This window comes from Brienomyrus brachyistius, chromosome 19 (assembly GCF_023856365.1).
Source record: "Brienomyrus brachyistius isolate T26 chromosome 19, BBRACH_0.4, whole genome shotgun sequence".
Taxonomy (NCBI): Eukaryota; Metazoa; Chordata; class Actinopteri; order Osteoglossiformes; family Mormyridae; genus Brienomyrus; species Brienomyrus brachyistius.
The window spans coordinates 8,249,233-8,264,259 of record NC_064551.1 but is presented as its reverse complement, the minus strand read 5'-3'; the positions used below and the strand labels follow the sequence as shown (position 1 = coordinate 8,264,259).

The 15,027-nt window shown below is 42.0% G+C and overlaps 4 protein-coding genes across 4 annotated transcripts in view; 2 read left to right on the top strand and 2 right to left on the bottom strand.

Moving 5' to 3' along the window:
- LOC125715089 (general transcription factor II-I repeat domain-containing protein 2-like) overlaps nucleotides 1–15,027 on the bottom strand; it is a 121,213-nt gene that overhangs the window by 12,934 nt on the left and 93,252 nt on the right. The window lies entirely within an intron of this gene.
- On the top strand, nucleotides 501–5,956 carry LOC125714998 (kelch-like protein 10). Its single transcript, XM_048986184.1, has 6 exons — nucleotides 501–740; nucleotides 1,257–1,746; nucleotides 2,121–2,732; nucleotides 3,337–3,486; nucleotides 4,105–4,432; nucleotides 5,420–5,956. Exons 1-6 carry the CDS (start codon nucleotides 580–582, stop codon nucleotides 5,473–5,475), a joined length of 1,797 nt encoding a protein of 598 aa, XP_048842141.1. The 5' UTR covers nucleotides 501–579; the 3' UTR covers nucleotides 5,476–5,956.
- LOC125715088 (kelch-like protein 10) lies at nucleotides 6,081–10,155 on the top strand. The gene is made up of 6 exons (XM_048986329.1): nucleotides 6,081–6,086; nucleotides 6,698–7,081; nucleotides 7,431–8,042; nucleotides 8,563–8,712; nucleotides 9,348–9,708; nucleotides 9,796–10,155. The coding sequence occupies exons 1-5, from the start codon at nucleotides 6,081–6,083 to the stop codon at nucleotides 9,651–9,653; spliced, it is 1,458 nt and encodes a 485-aa protein (XP_048842286.1). The 3' UTR covers nucleotides 9,654–9,708; nucleotides 9,796–10,155.
- LOC125715087 (general transcription factor II-I repeat domain-containing protein 2-like) lies at nucleotides 10,640–11,993 on the bottom strand. The gene is made up of 3 exons (XM_048986328.1): nucleotides 11,591–11,993; nucleotides 10,798–11,089; nucleotides 10,640–10,661 (listed from the first exon to the last, which is right to left on the bottom strand). The coding sequence occupies exons 1-3, from the start codon at nucleotides 11,991–11,993 to the stop codon at nucleotides 10,640–10,642; spliced, it is 717 nt and encodes a 238-aa protein (XP_048842285.1).

The following is a 15,027-nucleotide window of genomic DNA, read 5'->3' as shown; positions in this document are numbered from 1 at the left end:
GACCGCCCAGCCCAATTTTCAAGGACTATTCTTGTTCCAAATAATTGCCACAACGGGCCGACCAGATTTAGCCCATAAAATAATGTCCTGTGGACATTTGTTGCTCAATGGCTTATGTCTAAAGTGGAAACTAGGGAATAAGATGCGAACTTAAACCTCGTTCCTGACAGACATGTAAAGGACCTTTTTTGTTTTTCATTTTTAGAAACGTAGCGGAGGAGAAAAAATATGAAAACATTTATTTATTTATTTATTTATTTATTTATTTAATTTCGGGAATTCGTGCTTTGACTATTCTTACATAATACAAAACTTAAATTCTATGATAAGCACGGTATACATTTTCCAAAAGTGATGTTAAAAACATTTCACTTGTTCTTCTTGTACAGCTGATTGTGCGTAGAATATACCCCCCCCCCCAATCCATTTCGAGTCTCAAATATAGATTTAAAAATAAACATTACGGTATCTTAGGAAACTGTGATGCAAAGTGCGGTTTTTGCGTCTTAGAACGTATGTATACGTCATTTCGAGTGATATAAAAAAGAGAGAGAGACGAGATATCCACATTCTTGAATTATGATGGCACACGACATGGAGCGAGTACTGATGTCCCCGGCGTTCGAAGTGTTTAACAAGCTTCGGCTGGCAGGACAGCTTTGTGACGTGGTCCTCATCACCGACGGTGTTCAATTCAACGCCCATACAGTAATTCTGTGTGGCTGTAGCTCCTACTTCCAGTAAGTAGCTGTGACCCATATATGAAGATGCGAAAACAGCAAGGAGTCAGTTTTTATCTCTCGTTAGCAATGACTTCTCCTTGGCAATAAGGCTCTAGGATGACAGAAAGTTTATATTAATATACATTATATTAAATTATATTAATGTAGGTCAGAGCTGATCAGAAATATTTCTGATAAGTGTACCACCTTAACTTTTACTATATAATAATAATAATGGTATAAATATATAAAAAGGGGACCATGTCAAACAGGCAAAACAAAGTATTCCGGGGGACTTGCCCACCAGCCCAAGTAAAATATATTAAAGGGGGAGCTACTGTTGGAAAAATAAGAATTAAAGCCACCGGTCCCTAGTTCTTAGATGCCTATGAGATCATCTGTAGCAGGGGGTCCTTATCTCTGCTTAATTTCCATTTGGGGGTCCCTGGTTCAGAAGATTTAGAAAACCCCTTATTTAACTTTGCCTGCAAAACCGATATTTATTAGATGAGTCACTTCTGGATTGTGTTTCAGGGCTCTGTTCGCCAGTGACTGGAATGATTCAGGAAAGCGGGAGTACCAACTCCCAGGCATTTCCCCAGAAACACTGAGGCAGGTCATAGAGTATGCCTACACGTACTCTGTGGTCATCACAGCTGACAATGTGGAGAACCTCCTGGCAGCTGCTGATTATCTCAGTGTCTTGGGCATCGTGCAGCGCTGCTGTGATTTCCTGCATGAGCAGCTCTGCCTCAACAACTGCATTGGCCTTCTTAAAATCGCCGATGTCTACTGCGTAAACGAGCTGCACCAGTCTGCATTCAACTTAATCTTGAAAAACTTTAAGGAGGTTGCCATCAGCTCAAATGAGTTCCCAGAACTAAGTCTTGAACAACTTTCTGACATCATCGAGCAGGATGAGCTTAATGTCAGAGAAGAGGATGTAGTGTTTGAGGCCATCCTCCGGTGGATCGAGCACGAGCCTGCCACCCGAGAGGCCCACATTTCAGTCCTATTGGCCAAGGTGAGTATAGTTATACTATGTTCTCATTGACTTGTGTATATAACAATAGAATGCTCATTGAGTGAAGTCCTTATTACTGTAGCTAGAGACTGAACCTCCATTTCCATGTCCCATAAGTCTACAACCAAGGCTTCCAGGTATTACACCTGGGAGGAGAGTGTAACAAATAATGGAAAACAAAACACTCAGATGTCTTACATTAAACAAGTGTTAGCTGACACATCTGAGACTTTCAAAGTAAATGGCTTCAGCTAAAGAAATAAAAATTTGCACTTACTGCTGTATCCTTAATGTTAGGAATTGCTCATCTCCAGAGATTCACAGAAAGCACTAAGGAACTCATGGGAATTCTCTCATTCTTGTTTCATGTGTAGATTCGGATGGCTCGTATGGATCCGGAATACTTCATGAAAATCGTCAAAGCCAACGATCTAGTGAAGGCCAATGTGGCGTGCAGGCCAATCATCACTGATGTACTGAAGGTCATCTATGATCTTCATGATGAACGTCCACGATCTGATTTTGAGAACCCACTGATCCGCCCGCGCTTGCCCTCTGACATTTTGCTGGCTGTTGGTGGATGGAACATGCGCACGACAAACTGGATTGAAGCCTATGACACCCGGGCCGACCGCTGGGTGGATATAACACAGGGGCAGGAGACTCGCCAGTCCGGCCATGGCAGTGTGTGTTTAAATGGCTTCATGTATTGTTTTGGGGGTTATGATGGCCATAATTTCACCGATGCTGTGCTCAGATTTGACCCCGTCGCACGGACATGGCAGCACATGGCCCCTATGCACTGGCGCCGCTGTTGTGTCAGTGTGGCCGTAAGTAACGGCTTCATCTATGTGATGGGTGGCCGTTTAGACGTGTCGCCTCTGAATATCGTAGAGCGATATGACCCAAATGCCAATGAGTGGACCATCATCCAGCCCATGAACGAGGAGCGACAGGATGCCAGTGCCACCACCCTGAATGGAAAGGTAGGTTAATAGGAGGGCGTCTGCCTGTGGTTACCCTCATTTTCCCCTTGAAATTGATTATGTTACATACTCAGTAGCTCGCTTTGTCTTCAAATGGTTGATTTCAATCCATAATTGTTTATTCAGTAAACGTCAGTGTTTAGATAAAACATAAATGACCTTGCATTGTCGCTCTGCATTAGTGGCACATTGGGCAGTGCTGTGGTGTCCAGCTCTGTGTTTTTGCAATTTTGCCCACAGCCCAAGACTTGTGAGATACAATAACTGGTGTTAACGTAGGAGCTTTACCCAATTCCAGTCCTGGAGGGTCAGAATCCTAAACAATTTGCAGATTTCCCTATTCAAACAAACCTAGTGAACTTAATTAGCTGATTAAGCTGCGGTTCACAAGGGAAATGATCACAACTAACTGTAAATTCCCTACCAATGCCCATGTGCTTCCTGTGGTAGGCTCCAGGTTCACCACCACCCTGTACTGAATAGACTTTTATGGAAGGTGGATGGATTAAACATCCATTAGCTAAATGTACATTTACGCTTTCTAGATCTCCATCTCCAATCATGTACAGCATAACACACATCACTTGTGAACCATCTTTCCTAGATATACATTTGTGGGGGTAGCAATGGAGCTCAGACCACTTCCACTGCGGAGTGCTATGATCCACTCACGGGCGAATGGACCTTGATCGCTCCCATGCGCACTCGCCGACGTGGCCTTGGAGTAGCCGCATATCAGGGAAACATCTATGCGGTGAGTGATTCCTTTCTTGTACTCTGAAACAAAGGAGTCAAATCTCAAGATTAATCTGAGACTCATATTTTTTGTCACTGCTGCTGTGTCACAGATTGTAATGCGCTTAAAACAAACAAAAGAATTCAGTGGATGAAATGACCTGCTGGGAAGGCCCATCTCAATACACATATGCTCCCTGCATATCTGGGTTATAAACGAATACGCTTAGTAAAGCTTAGATTTTTGATTACAGTTATATTCTGTAGTTCCAGACGTAAATGCTCTGTTTGTTTTTTTTTTCAGTGTCTGACTACAAGTATTATTTTTAGTACTAATAAAAATAATAATAAAAGCAAAATATATGATCATAAGAAGTATTTTTTTGATGGTTGACAGTTTTCGCTGAATTGTACAGGTTTTCTGTTGCCCAAATTCCCTTTTTTTCACTGCAGTTATGTTGACATGTATGTTGAACACAAATTAGTTATAAGCTTGTGTCCTATATAGACAATGGGAGGTTCTGTGCAGCCTGCTATTATAGGGCGATAATTCCTTAAGAGTTCCTGACTTCGAGAAAGCTGATATTTACTTATCTGTTTGGTACCCGAGTGATCACTTACCATTGGTGTCTCGCAGGTGGGCGGTACCAACGGGGCTCATCCAGTGCGGACTATGGAGGTCTATGACCCTGCAATTAACCAGTGGCACGCTGGGCCTCCCATGAGACAACAAAGAAGCTATTTCGGCATCGCAGTGGTGGACGGCTTGCTGTTTGCGATGGGAGGCTCCGATGGCTTCAAAGTAACTGCAAAAGTGGAATGTTTCAATGCAGTGAAAGGCAGCTGGTGCCGTGCGCAGGAAATGATTGCACCTAAGAGGAGCTTCAGCTGCTGCACAGTGCCTGCGCACCCCCGCTTCGTACAGTACGCTGCACCTCGCCCACCTGCCCCCATCTGCCTGCCTGGTGGGTAACCAGCTCATCATGTCTAACGTTAATGCTTCGTACATTAGACCTATATAACATGTGCCCTTGAGAGGTAAAGTGGGCTATCCCACAAAAACAAAGTTTTGAGAAAATGAGCTCCAAAGTTGAATTAAAAAAAAAAAAAATCAGTGTGTCTATACCCTACAATTGATATGTATCATAGGTAGCACAGATCTCAGTATATTTAAAAGATAGATAGACCCTCAATAATTAATATTGGACAGTCATTTTTGACTGACATGTGGGATAGCCCACTTTACCTCTCAAGGGCACATATGATACCTACCGTTAATGTAATAACTGCCAATAATGTGCTAATTTTCCCCCTTAATGTAATAAAGGCTGATACAATAATATCTTGCCAATACCATACTAACATATTTGAATCAAAAACACACCACATTACTACATTATATACTTTATTACACAAAAAACGGGAAAATTGTTATGTTATTAGCAGTTATAGTAACAGTAGTTTAGCTGCTACAGACAGCAGCTATTAGCTGCTATTAACAGCAGTGATTAGCTGCTACAAACCGTAACAATCGTGACATCACACAATTTCTTTTGACTGCTTATGATTTTTTGCACACTACTGTACACACACACACACACACATATATATGTACATATGTATATGGTTGATTGTCCACAAAAATCAACTGTGATTAATCAGCCTGATCTCCAGACCAAAGAACTGTGAAAACCATTCTAACTTAACCTACAAGAAGCAATTCCTGAACACAAAGAAGAAGATGTGCTACGGCCCTGCTACACACACACACACACACACACATATAAGGTATCTGTATCTTTGTGGGGACTCCATACTGAGTTCCAACCCACAACACAATTAATCAGTGAGGAAATTCATAGTATTATCTCTTGTTATGTTATTTTTTTAAATTATTTATAATGTATTTAAAAGCCTATGGCAAACAGTAAGTTAATGAATTGAAATTACAGGTAACCACGTGCTCAACAAGTGGCTGGCAGGGAACAAGGGAAACGCTACAGACTGACAACAGGGGAGGACAAGAAAGACTGACAACACGTGGGACGAGATGACCAATGACACCTACTGGCCAAACAGGGAAGGGACACAGAATGGGACAGTTAAATAACACTGGGATTCCCTGAAGGGTTTGGCATTCCCTGAAGGGTTTGGCATTCCCTGAAGGGTTTGGCATTCCCTGAAGCCAAGCTGTTAATTATTGTACTCCACGCCACCTCTGGTGATTGAATTGCAATGTAATGATTATGTTGTTCTATAATCTTATTGAATAAGTGTTATAAGTTGTTAGAAGTTATTTTTGTATTCTTTTATACTTCATTTTTAACAGTGTGATTTTTGACCTGACAGCTTTGTTTGGCAGTAAAAAGCTTTAAGGGGGCAGTTTAATGGCTCTATACACAGCAATATGTATAATGGCCAAAGTGTTCTTGTTGAACATGCTTAATTTATTTTTGTATACAACGTTTAAATAAATGTCTTATTTGGAGAACAAAGGCTGGAAAAAATGTTATTTGTTGTCTGAAAACCAAAATAATTTTGAGAGCTTTGTACAATTTGTTAGCAGAATTACCTTATAGACCTAATACACTTTTGAATGCAATATAATTCTCCATGGCAGTAACCCAGCTGACTGGTGGAGCAAGTTCATTTTGTCTCTGCAAGACCTCAAAGTGAATTTGAAGATCATTGTCTCCACAAAGACTACGAAGATTTTCAGGAGATACATGGAATCCACAGTTTCTTCCATTAAACCTAGAGTGCAATCCAACAAAATGTTTCAATAATAAAATTTACATTTCAAAAAGTGGCTTCTGGTTTGTCAGATGGGCAGTGTGCATTCCATACCTACTTGTAGTCATCTAGTTCTTTTTGCAGGACACCCAGAAAGCTGAATACTGTAGCAGCAAACATTTCTGTTGGTAACAGCCATTAAAGAGATTCCTTCGTCCAAAATTGCCCCCTAGTGGTGGAATATTGCAACGCAAATAATGGAGATTTCACTTCACTGTATTTTACAGCTAACGAAAATGTAATGTGTGTGTGTATACATTTTTTGTTTCATACATTTAAATGTACATTTTTTATATAACAAACAACATTACTTTATAGTTGTTTAAAAGGCAGAAACTTCAATGTACACGAAGTCACCAATAAATTACATCTATTTATCCAACATGTTATATAATATACATACTGTGTTTGAAAACTTTTCAGTTTTACGATTTCAGGACAGATCAGCCACTCTATTAGGAACATTACGCTTTTTGGTTGCGGCTGATTATCTCAGTGTCTTGGGCATCGTGCAGCGCTGCTATGATTTCCTGCATGAGCAGCTCTGCCTCAACAACTGCATTGGCCTTCTTAAAATCGCCGATGTCTACTGCGTAAACGAGCTGCACCAGTCTGCATTCAACTTCATCTTGAAAAACTTTAAGGAGGTTGCCATCAGCTCAAACGAGTTCCCAGAACTAAGTCTTGAACAACTTTCTGACATCATACAGCAGGATGAGCTGAATGTCAGAGAAGAGGATGTGGTGTTTGACGCCATCCTCCGGTGGATCGAGCACGAGCCTGCCACCCGAGAGGCCCACATTTCAGCTCTGTTGCCCAAGGTGAGTATAGTTATACTATGTTCTCATTGACTTGTGTATATAACAATAGAATGCTCATTGAGTGAAGTCCTTATTACTGTAGCTAGAGACTGAACCTCCATTTCCATGTCCCATAAGTCTACAACCAAGGCTTCCAGGTATTACACCTGGGAGGAGAGTGTAACAAATAATGGAAAACAAAACACTGAAATGTCTTACATGAAATAAGTGTTAGCTGACACATCTGAGACTTTCTATGTAAATGGCTTCAGCTAATGTACCTTTAATGTTAGGAATTGCTCATCTCCAGAGATTCACAGAAAGCACTAAGGAACTCATGGGAATTCTCTCATTCTTGTTTCATGTGTAGATTCGGATGGCTCGTATGGATCCGGAGTACTTTATGAAGAGAGTCAAAGCCAACGATCTGGTGAAGGCCAATGCGGCGTGCAGGCCAATTATCACTGATGTCATGAAGGTCATCTATGATCTTCATGATGAAAGTCCATTCTCTGATTTTGAGAACCCACTGATCCGCCCGCGCTTGCCCTCTGACATTTTGCTGGCTGTTGGTGGATGGAACATGCGCACGACAAACTGCATTGATGCATATGACACACGGGCCGACCGCTGGGTGGATATCACGCAGGAGGAGCAGAGCAACCTAGCTGGTCATGGCACGGTGTACCATGATGGGTTTGTGTACTGCATTGGGGGGTTTGATGGGCAAAATTTCATCAATACCTTGCGCAGATACGACCCGATCACACGAGCATGGCAGCAGATGGCCCCCATGCACTGGCATCGATGTAATGTTAGTGTGGTCGTGCTCGATGGGCTCATCTACGCCATGGGTGGCCATATTGGTTTCAGGCCCCTCAACATCGTAGAGTGCTACAACCCAATAACCAATGAATGGACCCAGATCGAGCACATGAATGAGAGGAGAAACGATGCCAGCGCCACCACCCTGAATGGCAAGGTAGGGTAATGGGAGGGCGTCTGACTGTGTTTACCCTCATTTTACCCTTGAAATTGAGTATTTTACACAGTCATGAGTTCTCTTTCTCTTCAGATTGCTGATTTTAATCCACAATTACTATGTTCAATACATTTAAGTATTTGGATAAATGCATTATTGGTCTCCATTAGTGGCACATTGGGTAGTGCTGTGGTGTCAACTCCAAGACTTGTGAGATAGATGAAATGGTGTTCCCATGTCAGGTTTCCTTTATTCTGTTCCTGGGGGAGCAGAATCCAAAACTCTTTGCAGATTTCCCTTTTCAAACAGCCATACTAAACCTGAAAATTAGCTGATTATGGTGTGTTTGAGAAGGGAAATTTGCAAACTGTGTTCCTCCAGGAACGGGACTGGGGAACCCTGTCATACACTATGCATAGCATATACTTTTATTTTTGAGTCACAATGAACTTTATCTGTAACCTCCAAACCCCAGTCATATACAGTATAACGGTCTTCACAGTTAAATTGGTTTTCATAGATATACATCTGTGGGGGCCACAATGGAACAGAGAGCCTATCTACAGTGGAGTGCTTTGACCCACTCTCTAACGAATGGAGCTTGATCACTCCAATGAGCATTCCCCGTCACAGCCTTGGAGTCACGGCGTATAAAGGGAAGATATATGCGGTGAGTGATTCCTTTCTGTGTCAAATCTCACATTTTACCTGTAAGACTCATGGTTTTTTTGTCTTTGCTGCTGTGTCTTTCATTGTGATACATTTAAACCAAACAAAACAGTTAAATGCCAGAAATACCTGCTGCAAAGGCTTATCTTTATACACATAAAAAACATATATGCTACCCTCTTTAGCCTCCCTGCATTCATTTCTGGGTTATAAATGGATCTGCTGGGGGGTCTCTGCTACTAGCTCGGGTTGTAAAGTTTAGATTTTTTATTAATTATTTTCCCTAGTTCCAGATATAATTTGTCAGATTGTTGTTTTTTTCAGTGTCTGATTAGCTTCAAGTGTTCGTTTTAAGTAATAACAATAAAAAAGCAAAATATATTAGCATAAGGAGTCTTTTTTGAAGGCTCACAGTTTTCACCGAATCATACAAGTTTTCTGTTGCCCAAATCCATGTTTTCATTGCATATAGGTTGACTTCTGTATATAAGCTTGTGTCATCTATAGACAATGGGAGGTTCTAAGGCGCCTGCTTTCATAGGGTGAAAATTGCTTAAGAGTTCATGACTTTGGGAAAGTTGATGTTTGCCCATCCTTTTGGCAAGCAAGTGATAATGAATCTTTGGCATCTCTCAGGTGGGCGGTATCAACAGGCCTGATCGCCTGCAGACCATGGAGGTCTATGACCCTACCACAAACCGCTGGCATGCTGTGGCCCCCATGTCCACACCGCGCAGTGATTTTGGCATCGCAGTGGTGGACGACCTCCTATTCGTGATGGGCGGCCACGATGGGTTTGGGGTAACTAACAAGGTGGAGTGCTATGATGCGGGGACAGGCAGCTGGTATCGTGCGCAGGACATGAGCAGAGCCAGAAACCATTTCAGCTGCTGCGTAGTGCCTGCGCACCCCCGCATCATAGAATACGCTTCACCTCGTTAGTCCCTAATGGCCACCAAGGAGGAGAGAAACCCATCTGCCCACAACAGCATGCCCAGTACGTAACCTCATTTACACCCCCCACCCCGAATTCTTTCCCTATAACATACATTGAGTTTATATGGACACCTCTTTTTTTCCCCAGACTCTGCTTCCTCATTGGAAGGTGTGTTGGTGGGATCGAGGTCTTTGAAGACAAAGCTGTCCGGAAGTAATTTTCCATGGCCTCGCTAAACTCCTCCCACACCTGAGTTTTTACCTCGACGACCGCCGAAGCCGCATTCCAACATTTCATCAACGCTGTCCACCAGCGGGTTCGGGGATTGCTGCCACAACAGGCCACAGCTCCAGTCAGCTGCCTCCACAATGGAGGCATGGAACAAGGCCCATTCGTACTAGTCAGTCCCCTGCGTCCTCCAGGACATGGGAGAAGCTCTGCTGGAGATGGGAGCTGAATCTTCTCCTGACATTGCATACTTAAAATAAAGTTTTCTTTTTCATATTATCTAGTTTGTGAAAGCGTCATAAATTTCCCATTTTGGATAAACGTTGTTCTCGTTTGACGGTTCTCTTCAGAAATTCCGCTGCAACCATCGGTGATTACTAATTAAGCACTAAGGCAGGGGTGCCCAAACATTTTCCCTTAGTGGGCCAAAATGAAAATCTATCGGAGGACCGCGGGCCAAATGTAATATTTTACACAAAATACAAACACTAATAGTAAAGTAAAGTAGTTTTATTTATCAAACAGTTATCTAACCTTCCTTTCTGTGTAAATAACATAAACAAAATATGACAAATAAGTCATATATAGGCATTTAGAACACGTCTAAACTTTTGTAATCACATATAGTGCAAAATGTCAAAGAGTGCATGTCCAACAGCAACACAACAACAACAGTAGGAATTAATATAATTGCACCACTAGTGAGAAACATGAAGCTGTTCTTTGGCGTTTATCAGCCTATCAATATTAGGTTGCAGCTGACTCACTGAGAGGGTGAGGATGTCCTGTAGGTGTGGGTCAGTCAGAGTGCTTCTGAGCCTGGACTTGTTAAGGTTCATTACACTAAAAGTCTGTTCACAGATGTAAGTGCTGCCAAACAAAGCTAACATGACCTGTGCATGTTTCCTAATGTCTGGGTACCTTTCAGATGAGACATGTGTGTAGAAATCTTTCAGGTGTAGTGACATGAATTTATTCTTTAGCTCAGAATCACACTGAAACTCAATTAGCTGCATCTGAATGTGATCAGGCACTGAGTCCACACTTATGGTGAAGGGTTGAGAAAACAGCTCCATGTCACCTCTACTTTCCCTAAAGTCCTCAAAGCGCAACGCAAAGTCCTGGTCCAAGTGTCTGAGAAGTGCTGCATATTCAGGCAGTCTCTGCTTCACCAGGTTGACCTCTCTCAGACTAGGGAAGTGTGCAAGGTTTCCTGGGAAGAAGTGAAAGAGCTGCTAAGTCGTCAAATAATAATAAATATTGCAACATAAATGTTGTTTTATGTACTTTGAAAGAGTTAGCCTTACAATTTTATTACAATACTTTTTAACAATACTTTTTAACTGCACAACAGTGGAATATGGATATGTTAGTAAATGCACTTACTAACATATTCCACATAATATCAATCCCAGTAACTGCACTTTTATCATGTGAGGTGCAGGTACATGCTGCCACCTTTCCTCTCCATTATCACTTGATTAAATCATAAGCATTTTTACAATCACAAAAAATATGCAAGCTCCAAAAGACAAACAAAGCGCATGTCTGCCTGTCAATCAAGTTTAAGAACCATGGACAGCGCTGTCCCTCCGCAACACAGTTAACAAGGCCGGGACTTATTTACGGCATAAAATACAGTATGATAGACATTATCACCATTAAAACTGAATGTGTATGTGTGTCTCTGTGTGTGTACAATGTATTAACCAACCTGCTGACAGATGTCGACAGAGTAGCTGCAGCTTCGACCTGAAGGCCGTTATGTGGTCAAACAGCTCAGTGATGATCTGATCCTTCCCTTGAAGCTGAATATTCAGGGTGTTGAGCAGGTCAGTGATGTCCACCATAAAAGCCACGTCACAAAACCATTTTTCATCTGTGGGGACTTGAGTGTCACTGTTCTTGCTTGTCAGAAACTCCGCGATGACATGGCGCAGCTCAAAAAATCTTTTGAGGACTTTCCCGCGGCTCAGCCACCTCACCTCTTGGTGGTAAAGCACATCCTTGTATTGTGAATCAACCTCCTCTAGAAGAGCTCTGAACTGGCGGTGTGAGAGCGCTTTTGATCGTATGCAGTTTATGATTATAATCACGTCACGCACCACGTCTCCCATACCAACTGATCTGGCACATAGTTGCTCTTGGTGCAGGATGCAGTGGTATTTTGCCACCTTACCTCCACATTGGGAAACCTTCTGGGAAATTAGTGTGGCAAGGCCTGTTTTCCTCCCAGCCATGGCAGGTGCTCCATCAGTTGTTATCCCAACCAATTTTTCCCAGCTCAGCCCGTTCGTATCCAACACTCGCTCAACGGCTGCAAACAAATCCTCACTTTTTGTTGTGCTGCGCAGTGTCTCAAATCCAGCCAGCTCCTGAGTTATTTCCATGTTTTCATTTACTCCCCGTATGAAAACCAAAAGTTGTGCAGAGTCCGAAATGTCCGTGCTCTCATCACACGCCAAAGAAAAGGCGACAAATCCAGCAGCCTTTGCTTTAAATTGCTCCTTAATGTCTCGAGACATTTCTTCAATACGACGTGTCACAGTATTTCGTGAGAGGCTGATCTGGGAGAAAGTTTTTGCCTGTGACGGGCACATGATTGTCGCAGCTATGGACAGACACTCCTTAACAAAGTCACCCGTTGAAAATGATCTCCCAGTCCGGGCAATTAGCGCAGTAATCTCAATGCTGGCTCGTGTCGCGCTGTCCTGGGCTGTCGAGGGCCGTGTAAGAGTCCCTTGTTGCCTGTGAAGTTTAGCCAGCAGCTCCCTGGTCTTGTTCTTTCGCGCATCACCTTTGAATTGCGAAAATGCTGCGTGCTTCGTCTCATAATGATGACGAATGTTATACTCCTTTAGTACAGCAACAGACTGGTTACAAATAAGGCAGACCGCTTTAGCATTTATGTCAGTGAAAAAAATATTCTTCCTCCCAGCATTTTTTAAAATGTCTTTTGTCTGTGTGCCACTGACGATGCCGCTCCATGTTGATAGTGGCTTAAGCTAGCAGCCCGGTGGTGACCCGCCACAAACTGGTTTGATCGCGTATGGCGGCAACAAAGACTCATGGGACTTTTTACAAATTGTTAAAATATGACTATTTATGAAGTGTGGAAATGTACATATGTGCACAGATATACTCTACATTACCCTTATAGTTGCTTGTATTTCAATTTTAGTCTTAGATATTTCAAATGTAATCAAAGCACCATGAGTGAGGACTGTATAATATATATTAGTTAGGCCAACGTACACTAAAAAGTAAACGCACTGATAGCTACACTGGGATTCGTGCTTTAAGAGTTTTTGAAACAAATTTTAGTACAGTAATAATTTAAAATTTTAGATATCCATTGGCGGGCCAATCTAAATAGTACGCCGGGCCAACCTTGGCCCGCGGGCCCCACTTTGGGCACCCCTGGTATAAAGTATAGTTTTAAAAGAGATGAGGGATATTATTAACCAACCTTTAACATTACTATTTGAGAAATCCTTATCTACTGGTGTGGCACTTTCTAATTGGAAGCATGCTAATATAACACCCATATTCAAAAAAGGGGATAGAAGTAATCCAGCAAACTATAAGCCAATCAGTTTAACTTGCATAACTGGAATGGTAATGGAAGCTATAATCCAAGTGAAAATGGTAGATTACCTGGATTAAAATAACATTCTGAGGTATAGCCATCATAGATTTAGGAGAGGTAGGTCCTGTTTAACTAATCTACTTGAGTTCTTTGAGGAAGCTACGAAAGAAATTGATCACAAAAAGGCCTATGATGTTATCTGCTTAGTTCTGCAGAAGGCCTTTGATGTTGTCCACCACAAACGGCTCCATTATATAATTCCTCGGTAAGTCCCCACCTAGAATATTGTGTGCAGGTTTGGTCACCATACCTTAAGAAGGACATTGCTGCCTTGGAAAAGGTGCAACGTAGGGGTACCAGAATGATTCCTCGTCTTAGAGGAATGTCTTACGAGAGGTTAACTGAGCAGAATCCGTTTAGCCTCGAGTAAAGGAGACTAAGAAGGACATGATCCAGGTATATAAGATTCTAACAGGTCTGGATGCTGTTCAATATTTCAATATTAGTTTAAATATTAGAAATCGTGGCCATAAGTGGAAATTAGCGAGAGAACATTTTAAAACAAATTTGAGGAAGCACTTTTTTACACATCATGTTTTTAGAGTCTTGCTACTAGTTTAGTAAGTAGTAAGCTAAATCCCTGGGTTCCTTTAAATCAGAGCTAGATAAGATTTTAACAACTCTTGAGCTATTAGTTAAATTCTCCCCATATGAGCTTGATGGGCTGATTGGTCTCCTCTCGCTTTCTTATGTCCTTATGTAGGTAACTGTAACTGACCCATGTGATAAAATGATTTTGTCTAATACAGGACTACATTAGGTAAATGTTATCCCCTCACACTTTGTATGGGCAGTGAATTGCCCCTACTCACGTGTGGTTTCATAATAAGAAAAATGAAAGAAATGAATACACAGATATATAAATTTATATATATATATATATATTTATTTGGGAGGAGGGGAGATTTTTCTTCTGCATTATGAAATGGAAGAAAAAAACATTCATGAAAAACACAAACCTATAAAAGGTACTTGTGTGACACTATTAAGGAAGGATCTGACTAGGAGAAAAGCTGGCTGAGTGATTGCCTGGTTGCCGGCAGCAAATGCTATGTCGAGCAGTAATATGGCATTAATCAACAGATGAGGGGTGGAGATTTAAATATTCTAGAGGGAGCCTGGTGGAGACCTACTTGTGTCGGATAAGCCGGCCACCCTGAATTATCTGCGCCGTCGCATTGGTGACATGGCATCCGAAGAGGAGCCAGTATTGGCGCTGGACTTGATAGGAGAACTTCATAAAAATGAGTGAGTTACAGGTAAGAGCTGGGGAGACAGAGATCATGCAGGGGTCAGAGGCCAGAAAGAAGAAGAGCAACCAGCTTAAAACCTTTAAAAAGTCCCTCTGGAGTCCCGAGTGACCCAGTGGACACATATAGATGGAAGGTGAGCCCTCTGCCTCTTACCTAAGGTCATTCGACGACTGATTATTTCAGGGCTCTTCCTCATATCCATCACAGCGACTATGGGCAGACCCCAATTAATTACAGGTCCCCAGAAGT

Coding starts and splice junctions, on each gene's coding strand:
- LOC125715087 (XM_048986328.1), bottom strand. CDS start 11,993: ATGGGAGACGTGGTGCGTGACGTGATTATAATCATAAACTGCATACGA. Junction 11,090..11,590: donor CTGTCGACATCTGTCAGCAG/GTTGGTTAATAC, acceptor ACTTCTTCCCAG/GAAACCTTGCACACTTCCCT. Junction 10,662..10,797: donor ACACATGTCTCATCTGAAAG/GTACCCAGACAT, acceptor CCACACCTACAG/GACATCCTCACCCTCTCAGT.
- LOC125714998 (XM_048986184.1), top strand. CDS start 580: ATGATGGCACACGACATGGAGCGAGTACTGATGTCCCCGGCGTTCGAA. Junction 741..1,256: donor GGCTGTAGCTCCTACTTCCA/GTAAGTAGCTGT, acceptor ATTGTGTTTCAG/GGCTCTGTTCGCCAGTGACT. Junction 4,433..5,419: donor TGCCCCCATCTGCCTGCCTG/GTGGGTAACCAG, acceptor TTGAAATTACAG/GTAACCACGTGCTCAACAAG.
- LOC125715088 (XM_048986329.1), top strand. Junction 7,082..7,430: donor TTTCAGCTCTGTTGCCCAAG/GTGAGTATAGTT, acceptor TTTCATGTGTAG/ATTCGGATGGCTCGTATGGA. Junction 8,713..9,347: donor ATAAAGGGAAGATATATGCG/GTGAGTGATTCC, acceptor GGCATCTCTCAG/GTGGGCGGTATCAACAGGCC.